The sequence below is a fragment of the Nilaparvata lugens genome, chromosome 1, assembly GCF_014356525.2.
Source record: "Nilaparvata lugens isolate BPH chromosome 1, ASM1435652v1, whole genome shotgun sequence".
NCBI lineage: Eukaryota > Metazoa > Arthropoda > Insecta > Hemiptera > Delphacidae > Nilaparvata > Nilaparvata lugens.
In genome coordinates, this window is record NC_052504.1 from 52910106 (window position 1) to 52927246 (window position 17141).

A 17141-nucleotide genomic window follows, 5' to 3' on the forward strand; every position below is an offset into this window, starting at 1 on the left:
GAATTTTTTATGGACTTTCCAACCAATGAGCTTCACGAATCGATGAAAGACGTGCCTCTCAATTTGAGGCAGAATATGTGGCTCCAGTTGGATGGCTGCCTCCCTCATTATGCTAGAAACGTCTGTGGGTGGCTTGATAACAATTATGCTGGGCAGTGGAATGTCCGAGGTGGACCCGTAAGTTGGCCACCACGCTCACCTGATCTTACTCCAATAGACTTCTACTTTTGGGGGGTTGTGAAAAGTATAAAGTTTACAGAGAACCTGTAGAGACCAGGAGGAACTGATTCTCAGAATTCGATTGACGTTTAAAGTAATGAAGAGACGGCCCAACGAAGTGAGACGGGCAACTCGAAGCTTGATGAACGGCAGAAGAAGTTGCACAAAGAGAAATGGAGGCTATTTTGAATTCCTGTAAGCAGTGATCATGACATTTAACTTGATTATCATCTGAATGATTGCCATCAGTTTTTTTTCAATTGTGTCATTCATCTACTTTTAATTATAATTCTATGAATAAATTTTGTTGGATATTGTAAAAGTGCATGATTTACATTTTATATAGGATTTAGGCTATATGCTACAGAAAATAATGCAATAATCAGGTAATTTTACCCTTAGGGAAATAATGCAAGTTATTGGAAAAGTCATATCATTGTAGAATGTTAAAATATTGATTGAAACTTGTGAATATTGTCAGAGAGAAATCAGGTGATTTCACCCTAGGATCGTCACCACTCTTGATGCTTGCTGTTTGTGAATTTCCTCATTTTGAAGGTGTTCACTCCAGATATTAGCAGTTTTGAACACTTTATCATGGAGCTTGCCTTTTCGAATTTATACTCATTCAAAAACTTATAAAATGGAGAAGTTTTTGAAATATTGAAACCACTATAATCACCCGGAGAAAAAACGGTTTGAAATTTCACTTTGAATTTGAAGAATAGCATTTTTTCAAGTTTAAGCTCTATTAAAAAACTATAACAATTATTCCCATTTCAACTATTAGAAGTCAAATTACGAGCAATACAAAATCAAGTTACTTCCCCAAACATCTTCAACTTATTTTAAAATGAATAAGTAATGATAGTGTTGGATTTTGAGGGGTTTCTCGATACGTATAGGACCGCGAAATTACCAGTGAGTTCAGACAATGGAATAATTAACAGTGGCATGCGGCCAATAATAACCTTGCGTTTTAGACTGCGTTGCGATTCGGTTCTCACGGAAGTTGTAGGCAGACTGGTTGAGGTGGCTTGCTAAGGGGAAAGGGTGAGGGGATGCACTTTCGAAATATTATTTCTATTGAAATCCTTATCACAGAGTTAGTTCGTTTCCTAACTGATAGGTCAACGTTTTTTATTAAATTTAAAATAGTTTTGGAGTTATTTTCACCCAGAATACTCAATATAATGCTATGCTGAATAATTATTTGCAAGGCAGACCTGGAATCTTCATGATGAATAGGAGTTCCCGAGCACCTCAAAAAGATGAGAGAAAACATAGATGCGGCGGCCACACACAAACACATCACACTCCAGATGCACAGAATGGTCGACCGCGGGCGAATCCGATGGATCAACCATCCAGAGATCAACATGGCAAATGCTGCAACTGATGGCTTTAGAATACCTGAGAAGTATCATAACAGTCTGTAACCAGAATTATAAATGTAGGCCTATACATTATAAACGTGTAAAGTATCAATATAATAACATGAAAATGTAATGGAGTTTAGAGGAGTACTTTTATGCTCTTCAAATGGTCACCCATGCAACGGGAGTAGCAGGCGCATGAATCTCAACTTATCGATAGCTCATCAGTGCGACCACAGAGCCCACCGCTTCCATTATTACAGGAGCTTATTGTAATACAAAGGTAACCTCTAATATACAACTAGACCTATATACCTAGGTCCACTCTATGGACACTATATTTTGCCAAAACATAAATATGAGGATTCATTCCTCTACATTAGAATTAAAGTTGAGTTGCACAGCAATTTTTCATTCTTAGTTTGATCATATAGATTTCGTAATGGTGTTTGTGACTTGAAGTTTTCCGCAATGGTTTGTACAACAATACCAACAAATAATTCGACACAGAACTACAGAACTGTATAACGATACAAGTAACATTTTATGGGTTGAATACTGTGGTACCGTACGATGTTTATCGTAGTTGAAAATAGTTCTTTAGGTGAAACTCTATAAGAACAAATCAATTCGTGTTTCTTGAAAAGCATAATTTTAAGAATCTTTTCTCAACCACAGACGAACCAATCTCATTAATTCACTTATTATTAAGAAATTAGCGTATGCATGCAATTTTTGTAAAGAATCTCTCCACATCTGAACTAAACTTGAAGCCTAAACATATTTTTTTAACTTATTATTGTGCCTAGTTACTTACTGAATAGATATCTCCACGATAATATTGAATTGAAAAGTGAGTAATACGATGATGGAACGTAGAAAACTGATTCTATATATTCATCTTCTATCGCTGAAGCATTCACTACGACTGTCAAAACCAGAATCATAGCTGATCCATTTAGGATGATTACTTTGTTAGTGAAGATTCTTTTTAGTGAAGCAAAGTACCCTGTAAGAAAATGATGATTCAGATATACAAGAAACTTAGGCTGAGGGTCTTACATTATTAAATGTAATTCCATTTTCAGCTACTATATTTAGTTTTTGGAAAAGTAGAATTACATTCAATAAATCATTCAGATAGATAAAGATAAAAGCTGCTGGATAAAATCTGTAAAAAATTTGTTGATATGAGAAGCATTTTCAAGAGCAATGTTAACACACTTTTGCTTTTGACATACATTTATGAATTGAGTTCTTTTTCAAAACAAATGATGTAAATATGAAATTCACACACAAATTGAGCACGGTAATTGCCAATCACACCTATCCAATTAAATAGTAAATGTTTAGTCTGGTTATTTTTAATTTCCTTATTCAAATTCTCAAGATATAGGTTACTTTTTTCAGTTAAAATTCATAAGGTTTATTTCACAACTGTGTAGCTCATAGCTTAAAATATCTTGAAGTTTTACCTGTATCTTCATCGGAATAGCTGGCGTTCCTAAATTCATTGTCAATCATTTTTGTTGGGAACATTCCAATCAGAAACGCAACTATCAGAACAACAATGGAAACGCCTGCAAAAATAGAACATAAATTTAATAAATGTAAAAGCATATCTCACGGAAGGGGTAACAGCCAAAGACCAAAAATTCTACATGAATTTTGCAACAAAATATGCCAAGTGAAGTTTTTTATACATACACTATGTTTTCTTATACTTACTGTACCTTAGTTTTCAAAATATTATATAGATTTTTCGATAGTCTATTTTTGAAAAAAGTAACTGGAAATCTATTTTAGTTGAAATTTAATTCCAAGGGTAATTAAAAGGAGCTTGGGCAGGGGAAAAAATCTCCAATAAGATTCATATAATTTGTTACTTTTTTGACTTTTTAGAACTTTTTATGAGCACTCGAAGGTAAAAAAGTAGCCTACATTCGTCGAGTTCAAAGCCAAATGTCAAACAGTTTAAATGCTTATTTAAAGTTCAAATACGTCACAAAAAGGAAAAACACCTTATATGAATCTTATTGGAAATTTCTTCTTGTTTTCAACCATATCAATAGAATTAGATTTTGGCTGATAGTTTTCTAGTTATTGACTTTTTCAAAAATATCGAAAAGTCGATACCGGTATAATCTTGAAAACTAAGGTCGATTTAAGAAAATGTTACTGGACATTTTTTGTTGCAAATTACATATTGTGGAATCGATGGTCTTCGGCTGTTACATCTTTCGTGGGACACTCTGTATATTATAATGCTCAATGATTTTTAAAATGTTAATAGAAAAACATTCTGAATTTCATCCTTAGAATGTTACAAGAATGCTTCTAGTAATTAGGTATATTATCATGATAATTATTATTAGGTAATTTACTTAACACTTATTATGATAGTATAACAATATCATGTAATAATTCTTCTTCTTCTTCTTCTTCTGGTGCCTATCCGCTACCGAATGTTGGCAATCATTCTGGCAATTATAACTTTGTTGGCAGCCGCTCTAAGAAGTTCCGAGGTGGACACTGCAAACCATGTTCTCAAGTTCTTTAACCAGGAAATTCGTCTCCTACCAACACCTCTCCTGCCAAGAACTTTACCCTGTAGTACTCATTTTAACAACTGATATTTAGTTCCATTCCTCATAATGTGCCCCAGATACTCCAATTTTCGTCTCTTGACAGTGTACATTATCTCCGTCTTCTTATTGAGTTGTTGAAGAACCCTGTTGTTGGAAATTTTGTCCATCCATGATATTTTCAGGATTCGTCTATAGGTCCACATCTCGAACGCTTCAAGTTTCTTTGTTGTTGTTTCAGTCAGGGTCCAAGACTCAACTCCATACAACAAAATTGAAAATATACAACAACGTAGGAGTCTAATTTTCAGTTCAAGGGTCAAATTATGCGACTTGATAATACTCTTGACATGATTTGGAATGCCGCTCTCGCCTTTCAATCCGAGCCCTCACCTCCTGAGAATGGTCCCGCTGCTCATTCAAAACTGTACACAGGTAAATATAAGTTGGCACTCTCTCCACTACCTTACCATCAATAGTGAAATGCACATTGTCAACTTTTTCTTTACTAATTATCATTGTATTTGTTTTGTTAATGTTGACTTCCAGATCAAATTTTTTACTAACTTCAGCGACTTTGTCCATTAGCAGTTGAAGTCCTTGCAGGGTGTCGGCAAAAATTACTGTATCATCCGCATACCTGAAATTGTTGAATCTCTCTCCATTCAATAGTATGCCGGCCTCCGAGTATTCCAAGGCTTCTTGGAAAATTGCCTCTGAGAGCAAGTTGAATATTAGTGGAGATAATATACAACCCTGCCGTACTCCTCAGAGAATTTTAACTTCTTCTGTTTTCTCATTGTTGACTCTAACAGATGCCGACTGATTCCAATACAGGTTTTTAATTAAACGCAAATCCTTACCATCAATTCCGCTATCCCGCAGGACCTTCATCATTTTATTATGCTGAACTCTGTCAAATGCTTTTTGATAATCGATGAAGCAGGCATATATATTGCAGTTCATGTCGCCGCAGCGTTGGAAAAGGACCTGTATACCAAAAAGCGCATCTCTAGTTCCTAGTCCTTTCATGAAGCCAAACTGTGTAGGCGATACTAGATCCTCACATATTTTATACAGTCTACGATAATCTTCAAAAATATTTTCAACAAGTGGCTCATAAGGCTGATAGTTCTATAATCACTGCACTTCTTGGCACCCTGTTTTTGGGAAGAACTATAAATTCTGATCTTAACCATTCCTTTGGTATTTCTCCACTGTTATATATATAATTGAAAACCGATGTCAGCTGTTTTTTGAAATCTTCATTGAAAAGTTTCAAGATTCCTGACTGAACGCCGTCCGGGCCAGGTGCTTTGCCACTTTTAATCGACTGTATGGTCTCTTCTTATAATTTCATGTGAGTTCTTCAACCTTTTTGTGCATATTGAATGTGTCATACCTTGCCTGAGCCACTTCAATTACTAAAAATTTCTCCTTGAATTCCTGCTCCTTTGCTTCTGTGATTTTCTTTCTTATTTGTCTATTGATTGATTTATATTGATTTAGGTCTTTATCTATTTTCTTCATTCTTCTCTCCTCCATCAACTCCAAAATCTCATCACTTATCCGCGACTTCCTCTTTTCTTTATCAACTCTCAAAGTATTTTTCTTTATTCTTGTTGTGACATCTACTATTTTCCCTATTTTGTCTTCGATCTCCGAACTTGCATTCACTTCAATCAGAGCAACACCGAGTACATTCTCAATTTGTTCTCTCACATGTGGATCATTGATTTTTCTTCTGTCGAATGTCTTTTGTGTTGATTTTGTTCTCAGTTTCTTCCACTGTAGTCTAAAATCGGAAACCAGCAAATTGTGGTCGGAGTCTATATCTGCTCCTCGAAATGTTTTGGCCATCTTGCAGCTATTTCTATATCTTCTATTCATCATTATATAATAATCAATCTGATTGCGTACAATCCTACCATCCGTTCCATCTCATGGAGACTTCCAAGTATACAATCTGCGAGGAGGTAGATCAAAAAAGGTATTCACCACAATCAAATCGTTTTCCACCGCAAAAGTACAAAGATTTTCTCCCGACTCATTTCTATCTCCAAGGTTATGTGGACCAATATGAATTCCTGATCTTCCTTCTCCTACCTTGGCATTGGAGTCACCCATTATTATAAGAACTTCTTCAGGAATGTTCTTGATAAGAGTTGTTGATTGAGAATAAAAATTAATTATCACTTGTTCATCATGCTCACTTTTGGGCGCATTTTCCTGTACAATGTTCACGTTCACTGGCAATGCTCTTATTTGTACAAGCATCATTCTCTCATTAGTAGGTATAAAGCTTGGTACATTCTGTGCGATTGATTTGTGTATAATTATTCTAACTCCATGCTCATACTTTTGTGGGGCACCAGAATAGTACACTCTATAGTTTTCACTGTTGTAATAGCTTGCATCCGGCCACCTCATTTCGCTTATCCCCAAAACCAATAAATTCAAACGCTTCATTTCTTGAAAAGCATTCTCTATTTTCCCTGTTTGAGCCATGGTTCTTACATGCCAAGTCCCGATTCTTGTACGATGTTTTTCCTTGTACGAAGAATTGTTTTTCCTTATTATCATTGCTCATACTTATACCACTCGGAAGTTCGTTTAGGGTGTCCATTCCAGAAATAAAATTATAGCTGACAAATTGCCTTAATGAATACTAGGACTGCTCTAAAAGCCTTTAATGCAGTGGTTGCCCATCATGCCTTCTGCATTCTCATGCCGTTGACTAAGAATATACTTAGTTCCTCCGCCTTTAAAGCTGTTTCTAACACCTTCAGGACAAGAGAGTGCCCTCTCTATACAGCTCTTCCACTCCAAAGACCGTTGGCCATATAGAGTTGACTCCTTATTCCGAGAGTCTTTCGGTCAACAGAGCATCTTTCAAACCGTTTGATATTGCTCACTCGGTGTGTCAGAATAGATAAAATGGAATTAAAACAGTTTAATTAAATACGAATAAAATCAAATAAATATATAGCCAATGATGACTAGATCTCTTTGGCAGCAACAGATGAAAACAGAAAACTGACTTGACGAAAACATTGCGATATCAATGGGGACGGGAGAAAGAGAGGAATTTTGTAAGATAAGCCGAGAGAGCGTGCACGGCAGGACAGTATAGGAAGCTCCTGTAAGAACAGTGGAAAGAGGTCTCATAGAAGTAACAGATTAACAGTGAAAATGGATAGAAGAATGCATTATCTAACTTTGATTCGATAAGAGGTTCAACACCGTAGTAGCATACAAAAATTCAGAAACTGGTAACTTAACATTTGAACACTCAAAACACTATTAAACGTATATAGCTATAGAAATCCGGACTATGTCTTGACCACTGAAATAAGGAACTTTATACCTACAGATTGTACCAAAAAAATTTCAGAAAAACCCCATGAAAACACAGAATATACACAGAGCACAAACAAAACACGACCGGTCATGACTGCTCTGCCTACTCTAATAATAATTATCTGGTATATATTATCTAGTACGGTACCGTGATAATTTTGTAATGATTTCATTTGTTGAATGATATCTAGTGATTATTTCTGTATTATAATTCAATCACCGTGTATAGGACTACAACTTGAAGGAGTAAATTATTCATTACCTATAAATATTAGCCTATAGGGTATGCTAGTCTTACAAAAATTTCTTTTTTTCAAAAAATATTCTCTAGGTGATCTTTATTTGTTCAGTAAAATGTTTGTTTAATGGATTTAAAATGTTTAATATTTTTATTCCAATGCTATAGCGAGCCTACTTACCAAGCCAGCAAAAGCCATTGTAGAAATTAGTTGTACTGAAGTATGAAATAAAAAGTCCTGTGAATGCACCAAACTGTTTAATAGCCAATATGAAGCCTGTAGAAGAAGCACATTTCAAAATTTTAGATAATATTCAATCTGTTGAATGAAAATTATTACTTAGAAGTAAAATTTATACTTTTAAAGTATACAGACCAGCGTTACCCAACCTGTAAGTCGCAGTGAATTCTTGAATAGAATTCACCGAATTGACTGATTCCTTATTACTAGCTTCACTTTTAAGATGAATCATACACTTGAAATTTATTTTTTCAATTTGTAACTTTTGTAACTTGATCGACCTCACGTATAACATATGAATAATTCGAGTTGTAAATACGAGAAAATGCAACAAACATGATATACCTATCATCGTGGAGGGTTTCCTAGTCTCCATTGGAATAAAAGTGGGTCGCCAAAAAATATGAAAGGTAGGGAAGCACTGCATGCTGTCAGAGTAGGCCTATGCAGAATAATGATGGCGACAACAATATAATTGCCAGTATAATTATTAGGATTAGACAATGGATGTTTTAATGCATAAAATTGATTTTATTGAGTTGAAATGGAACTATATCTTTGAGGATAATGCCCACGTAAGCCTGTGATGAGAGCTGAGAACAAAAGTTTTAGGTGGGTTCTGAACCACTTGCAAGTGATTGAGGGCTGTCTGTTACCAGAGTTATCTTCGAGCAGTTAATCTTCCAATGCGAGAACCTCTCACGGCGCTTATCTTATCGATGCAATTAGACGGTTCTACCTGCGACTGGTTAATTCCAAATTAACCCATGATTGCTTTAGTCTGACGATCCTTCGTAGACAAAGCCTGCGTTATTATCAATATCGAATAAATAAAATTTATGTATTTTGCTTGAAAAAGACACAATAACTTACCAATAGCAAAAGGACTACTCCGAGGCAGAGAATTGTCATCTACATATGCAATACCAAGAGACCAGTAGGCAATCCTGCTGATACCGGTCGCAAAATGAAGTAGAAACAATGCAAGAACTGTCAACCAGTACCAGCTCCATTTTTTTAGGATTATATTGTCGAGCCAAATATTACAAAGTAACGTATCTGTAAACACAAAATAAATTATGTAGTTATATTGGACAAATAAGCAAAAATTCGAAATTTAAGAAGCATTGGAATTTGTTTCTTGGTTTCCATTGTGTTGTATTTTTTATTTAGAATGATTAAATTAATATTAAAATTACTGCCAAAAATTGTTCATTTTTATTACGGTAATGTTATTATTATTATTATAATGAGTGTTCTAAACAGTCTGATAACATTCTTTCTGCAATGATGTATTTGGCCAGAGTTTCCTCAAATTAATCGTTATTACCATCTTCAGTCAGTTAAGTCGAACATTTATGATACTTGAACCTCTACAGACGAGTTCTTGATACTTTTGAGACAATTTTTCCACTTAATATTTCAACATTGAATATAAGTATATACCGTATCAATGATGGCACACTAACCTTTCTGAGTCCGGTATTGGCTGCGTTTTGAGTCGGCACTGTATTCACTCAATAGATAGGAAGCGAACAGGAAGCCAGCTGCAGCAAGTGCTCCCGTGCAGGCAGCCAGCCATTGTGGCCGCCTCTTGCGCGATCCCCAAAACACTATCGGCAGGGCACAAACAACCTGCAATACTTCACTCCCAACAACTATCCATTCTGTAAACAAATGCAATGGATCTGTGTGAATAGGTTGAAAGATTATTGGATATTTTTATTGAAGACATTTTATTCGTAAAAATTGGAACAATTACGTATTTATCTTTTCCAATCTATCATTTCTGCCCGACAAGAATTGACATTTTTAGTTGAATTGCAAAAATTTGTTCGTCTAAAATAAATGTTTCGCCACCTTACATGATTTGCCAAAAACGTTCATTTACTTCTCAATATTGAAGGATCAACAGAAGTTATATCAGCAAAAACAACATTGATTGTTTTTAATAAACCATTGCGGTATAGTCTTTATTGAAAAAAATGGAACATATTTTTCGAAAACACTAATCATGCAATTATGCTTGTGACGCTCTCACATGAGTTTGAGAATATCTCTCTCTTTTGCTTACAAAGAGGGATGTAATTTTCTTGAAAACCCATCAGATCTTAAATTCGCATATTCGAGTTCAAATTCAAATAATATTATGCCACCAGTCAATCGTGATTAAGTTTCTTTTCAATCAAAGGCTGCGACCTTTTAGCTTCTCCACAATTAGGGATGGACCTAATTAATAAAACAAAAATTAGAAAATGAGTAACGTGATCCGTAGATTTCAATCGACCATTTAAAATGTATGATATATTACAATATTGGTTAGTAGGCCTACTCTCAAAAAAATTACGAACATGGAAAATATAAGTACGATGTAGGAAAATTGCCTGCACACGAGAGTTTCATAATGAGGTGTGCTATTTGATGATATTTGAAGTACTATAGATATTAATTTCGTTTATTCATAAGTCTAGTGTATGAGCAACTTTCTGCTGGGCTTTACAAGAATTTTCCATGGAATACTCACTTGTGATTCTGTATGGAATGACTGGGTCACTGGAGAGAATTGTCTTCGTCAGAATAGTCTCGACTGCACCATGGACAACACCCAGTAGAATGAAGATGATGAAAAACAGTCGAGGCTTGGCAAACCTTCCAAATCTACTGCAAAGCACATAACCATTGCAGATATACCTGGAAAGAAATATTATTCACTTTGCTTTAAAAATATAAAAAGAAGAATTATTAAGAACATTTCAAAAATAAATACGCATGTTAAAGATAAGCAAGAATTAGGCCTTTACCAAAAAACTCAAGCCAAAATTCCTTAATAATGTGCCGTCTAGCTTGATGAAACGATTGTAGTGAGTTTTCTTAAAATTTTAATTCGAAAGCAGATCAAAATTGAGTGTCCTTTGAATTTGAAAATTTCAATTACCGTAGCCTTTGTTTATGGGTTGTTATGGAAGTAAATTTTTGTTGATAATAATGTATGGTTGGGATATCATTCCCACAGTATAAATATTCTTTCTCACACGTATCTCTTTGATATAATTCATGTAAAAAGACACTTTTCTTTACTCTTAAAAATATTCTTCTCATTAGGGCATATTATTAAATTTTTCATTGATAAATAATCAACGAATCGGGGTTCTCTATTTTGACAAAATATTTCTTAAGCTATATCAACTGTTTCCAGTTTAGGCTACTATAAAAAAAATATTATCACAGTATAGGAATTCTTACAATATGGTTCTCGTCAGATTGAATAAGATTCTTCAACAAAATCAGATATATTTATTCGTTCAATCATCCCAATTATTGTTGATTTTGATGGTAGTTTCCGGACGGAAAATTCACACATTCAAATCCTAAGAAAAAATATTATTTTTCAATCTCCAATTAAGGATGATATCATACATTGATGTCAATCCCGGACGAAAAATGTCTAAATATCCTCTCACACGTAGGCTATGTAGTGTCCCTTTGGATACATTTTATACCGTACATGTAATTATACCATCTATATTAAGCACTTCTCCAACTCGTGCAGATATTTTAAAACCATATCGCTTGATTTGACCCAGGATTAAGTTGGATTGGATTAAGCAGCTCAAATGATATTGAGGAAATGGACGTTATCAATTACCGTATCCATCAGAAATAATTGTATGTCAATTGTATATAACAACAATGAATAAATTATTTATTTTGTTGCCAATCATCTCGCAGTTGCCCGAGATATCTTGTAGATGATTGATAACACTAAAAGAGAATTTTTCATTCAAGTTTACGAATGAGATTAGTCAACTGATACTAAATAACTCATGAGTCATAACAGACTCCATTAACATTTAATACGGTAACTTGAAAAATATTTTGGAAAGTTGATCTCAACTTACCCACAATCTAAGACTCCAGTAGTAGTATCAAAGCTTCCAGATACCATTCCAATAACTGATTCAGTTCTCAACGGATTAGTTTGCACCATATCAAGAAAATCAGCAAAAAAATTGAAACAAATACGGTACACATTAATACAGAATAATAATTATCTCATTATTTTATTTTATAGTAGGAGCAATAGCATGGTTTCTGGAATGTAAAGCTATTTTGAAACTTGTAAGCCAAGACTAACTAACAAAAGGTTCATTAAGAGAAAACAGTATTCTATATCAGGAAATAATTAATGGTACCTACCGGTACTGTTCTTGCAACCATGATTGTACAAAATAAGAATAAAGTGTAATCTTCAAAGTGAGTACGGTACCTAACTAACATCATTTGATTACAGTCTATTGGAGTAGTAGAAATTGAGCCACGACAATAAAGCAATGTAACTGAATAATGAGGTTTAAGTTCACTCATCATGATGAATGAATAATATAAAATTGTAGGTATTACAATATTACTTTTGATCGGCATTCTGCACAATTGCGTGGATGCGGAGTAGTCTCTTGAAATAATATACCATAGGAAAAGTTACCAGGTAAAATTTCATCAATTTGAAAGACCCCGGAAAAGCTTTGAGCTTTGAAATTTTACCAATTGGGGAAGAAAACGTTTAAGAAACGATCAAGTTTGTCAAAACCCAAGAAACAAAAGTGACACACACATCTAGCAAAGTATTTGTATCAATTGAAAACAAAATTCAAAGAAGAATAAAGAGAGATAGTTCGCTCCTAGTTTACTAAATATAGGTGCATCGCAGTTATTTGTGCACAGATAGCCTTCAAGTAGATTCATATGTGTAATAAAAATGAACACTTTCTGTGCGTTTATAAAAGTGATCAAAACTAAAGCCATATATTTTCATAAAACAAACTTTTATGACGGGAGTTGCTTCTATCAATTGATCCTATTCTATCAAGACTAATTTTGTTTGTATATCCGACAGATCGTGAAAACTAACTAAAACGATTTCGATGAAATTTTAATAATCCAGTATGATATATGGAGGGTATTTTTAAAATTTCAGAAGTGTCCGTTGTGGAATCTGTTTGCAAAGAATGAGGAAATTCAGCCAAAATTCAACTTGGCAAAAGAAAGGGGCTATTTATTAAAGCGGCCAAATAGCTGTTGCTGCTTTTCCTAATGTAAAAATATTTTCCATAGAAGTAAGGCGCTTTTCCCATGAATCAATTATTCCCAAACATTGATTGTTTAACCAAAGAAAATAAAAGGTAGCTTTCGATAAAAATATTGGAGAACATGCATAACAGTTCGTTGATATTCACTTGAAACTGTCAGTATGTAAACAGGGGTATTTTAAAAAACTTTCTAAAATTTAACTTGGGCGAAAGAAAGGGGTTATTTATTGAAACGGCCAAATAGCTGTTGTTGCTTTTTCTAATGTGAAAATATCTTGCATAGAAGTAAGGCGCTTTTCCCATGAATTAATTATTCCCAAACATTGATTGTTTTACCAAAGAAAATATAAGGTAGCTTTCGATAAAAATATTGGAGAATACAGTATGTATAGCAGTTCGTTGACTGTCAGTATTCCTCATTAATAGCATCAATGCTCCCCTTTCAAACAATGCTGACACATTGATGTGAATCTTACCATAATCTGGTTACTTTAGATCAGATGAAGAAAATAATGTTGATGATCGCTACTTTTTCGATTTCAATCATGTTTGACATTTCTGCTTTTGATGCCAGCTGCTACTATTATGTGAAATAAGCTCTCATTGAATGAAATCATAATCATTGAAGTCAATAATTATACTAAGAAAGCGATTTGTTTGAATATGTGTGTTTGTGGATATATGTATCTATGTCGGACGGATCTCAAAAACGGCTCTAACGATTTTGATTGAGTCAGGAATATATTGTGCTTGCAACAAAAAACATTATTTTGGAACAGGTCTCAACTCTGGGATAATTCGTTGAACTACCAAGAGAAAGGATTATTGGTCCCTCAAGTAGCAGCTGATCAGAAAAAAGTTTTCCATAGTCTGTTGAAAACGTAAGAAAGTGTGAGCAAATAAAAATCATTATAATAGCTGAAGTTGAGTTACCAAATTTAGCGATCTTATTTTAAAACATTGCAGTATCCATGGACCATCTGGAAGAATAGGTTCAGAAAGTGACCGGATGATAGCAAAAGAAATTTAAAATCGATCTCTCCAAACATATGGTAGTTGAATGCAATGTTCATTGTGAGGTGATAGAAATGCAACTAATTTCTTCAGCTTCTGTTGTATTGGTTCCTCTGTTGCTCTATGTTTGTACGCAGCCATGGCCTTGAGAGAGACAGTTGCACTGTCATAATTCATTATCCGGACTAAAGACCACGAGAACCAATCAGATAAGCCTTCTATCAAAAATACCTTGCTCTGATTGATTCTCATGAAATTTAACCCTGATTGAAATTGAACACGCTTTTGTGCTACTGGGCCTGATATTTTCATGTTTCAAAATCAGCTAAAAACTAAATCGAAAAAAACATAATATTCCATCAGCTGCTCCTATTTCCTTTCATGATGATATTGATATTGATAGATCATAAGTAAATTCTAAAGTTGTCAATTTAGATAGAAATTAAATTGAGTTTCATGTTAGTTTACATCCAAATTGTCATCCCTAAGCTTTTGGTTTCAAGCTAAGATCAAAAAAAAGAAATCATTTAATGGTAGTCAATAATCAAAGCGATTGAATAAACTCTATTCATATTTATGGGAATTCATATTAAAATGATCCCACTTTGATATATATGATTGTAGAGTTTAGGACATGTGGAATCAGCCACAATAAATGTTATACTATTATGAATGGACTCTTATGTATGAATGGACTTCCATGTAAGAAAGAATCAGTGGATTGGCCTCTTTTACACTTTTGGATGAGTGAAACGAAAAGTAAGCAACAGGCTATGCAAAAAATTCCAGAATAAGCAAGAGATCCATGGATACCAGAGTCATCAAATTCCAAATCAACCTAATTTGGAATTTAATCTTCAATTGCCAAAGCAAAAATAACATGATCACTGCTAATTTGATTACTGTCAACGGGAAATATCAATTGCCAATGAATAAAGTCGAGGGCGACTCTTAAGCCCCGCCCCATATCCTACTAAATTCGCTGCAATTAGACTACTCTTCTACAGAGCACTTCCAACACATCAATTAATTATTTGAATGATTTGACACAATAATTCTCATGCCAAGTTGTGGCCTAATCTCAAAAACGATTATAACAATTTTGGTAGGATTTAGATTATAAATGTTTCACAAAAATAATTTTATCTTTTAATTCCCGTAGCGAAGCACGGGTGCCCTGCTAGTTAATAATAGAAATAGGCTACCGTAACGAATGAATGTTGTATATGTCAGTATTATCATCAAGGAGATGAAAAAATGCGATTTTCATTCATTATTGGCATTAAATTACTTTTTACTATACATATCCTGTTCTACAAAGTACTTATCCACTATTTTATTCACTCATTTCTTGAATTTTTATCACATCATAGAAGTTGTCTCACATAATTAAATCGGGGCTGCGATAAACTCCTCTCCCAGCAATGACGACTTTCTTTTACTCATGAATCAGTATCAATGAAGACATGAGAAAATAAAACAAAATAGCAACATTATCTGAAACTTATCATCTATGGATAGATTGAAGGAAATGCTCCTCCATGTTATGTTTGGAATAAGAATTGTTACCGTAACGAGGCTAGAGTACAGAATACTATTATTATTCGGAAGGCATCATGAACCAGGATACAATTGCGATTTGATTGGTGAGCACTTCAATTCTTTTTGGCAGTTTTAGTTCTACAATTTAGTAACGTCAGAATACAAATCTCGATGATGTGAGCAAACTATGAAAATAATCATTCTTGCTGCAGGTCTGTAGAAATATTGAATTTTGAATGATGACAGGATCTATCAGGTTCAAAATGATCGATAATACCCAAGTTATTGTGATTTAATAATCCAAGAAAAGTAACGAACTCCTCTTTTATAGTAGAGAGACCCGAACAATATCAAGTTAAAATACCAAAGACTTTTCAACAACACAACAACATGATTTTGACAAAGCGGTGAAACACAAGTCTATTAAATACAGTTTTTTATTTGGACATGAAAGTTAAACATTTTTCAACGAATGTTGTAAATATATTTAATAGTTTTGAGTTTTGTTAATATGTAGTAGTTCTACCGATAATTGACTCTGTATTAGTTAGTCACTTTTGCTAAAGCACGTGCCTGTATTATGTTACAATACTGTTTTCAAGGCTTCAGTTCGTTAAGAAAACGCCTGATTAGCGGTGGTACCAAAAACATTGTTCATGTATACTTTTGGTTTTAGATAAATATGTGATACGTTAAATACTAGATTAAATACTGGCCACTAGTTCTGTAGATTCTAAATAGCTTGAGAATTTGAAATATATTTTTAAAATTGCATTATTATAATTATACTTATCTTCTGTTTCAAGTCTTGAAGAATTGTAACAGCGTTTACTGAAAAACCACTCATTTTGATTCTTGAAAAAGAAAAAAAAAACACTTTTCGAAAAACAAAAACCGCTATTCAAATACTTTGTCAGGAAAAAGTAATTCACAGTTGAGTATTTTTTCGCACGTCAATAAAAATTTTATGTTGCAATATCAAAGTCAGGTAGTGATCTGACAGAAACACTACTGGATCAAATTGAATACTAAATAATAATACGTTGTAGGCTATCATCACTGAATTGTTTTAAATTTACGTTAGATTGATTGATCTAGCTGCGAATCCAAACCGTAGTAATTTACATAATTGTGTCTTTGTTTGGAGATTTTGAAAAAACAACGCTTGTGTTGTGATTTTGTAAATGATTCACTATTCTACAAACTAAATGGATGAGATCTTTCGACACTTGAAGTGAAAAATACAATCGCTCAAATAAATGAGAGCTTATCAATGATTAGTGCTCGTGCTATAGTATTGTTCTCAATAAAAAACAGCGCATGCTCGTATAGAAGCTATTACAGACACCGTAGCAAACATGGAAGGAGATGTTATGACAAATGATGATACTTTTTTAGGTACCGTACAACAATTGATCATATTTGAATAAGCCTACTATCATTTTGTAATATTTTACATTTATTATTACATTAATATTA

At 33.9% G+C, this 17141-nt stretch overlaps 1 protein-coding gene across 5 annotated transcripts in view; it reads right to left on the reverse strand.

Annotated features, from left to right (window-relative positions):
- The window catches only part of LOC111060507 (solute carrier organic anion transporter family member 74D), a 39228-nt gene that overhangs the window by 21196 nt on the left and 891 nt on the right, over nt 1–17141 (reverse strand). Inside the window, exons 1-9 of one of the 5 annotated variants that reach the window (XM_039436409.1) lie at nt 16456–16903; nt 11919–11998; nt 10544–10710; nt 9489–9686; nt 8893–9078; nt 7960–8055; nt 3071–3175; nt 2413–2604; nt 1446–1632 (exon numbers count right to left, since the gene is read on the reverse strand). In XM_039436409.1, coding sequence (XP_039292343.1) covers nt 1446–1632; nt 2413–2604; nt 3071–3175; nt 7960–8055; nt 8893–9078; nt 9489–9686; nt 10544–10710; nt 11919–11998; nt 16456–16509 — 1265 coding nt within the window. In that variant the 5' untranslated portion in view covers nt 16510–16903. Of the gene's footprint in view, nt 1–1445; nt 1633–2412; nt 2605–3070; nt 3176–7959; nt 8056–8892; nt 9079–9488; nt 9687–10543; nt 10711–11918; nt 11999–16455; nt 16904–17141 lie in introns of those variants that run through there. The other 4 variants (XM_039436413.1, XM_039436427.1, XM_039436435.1 and 1 more) reach the window with 4 other exon arrangements.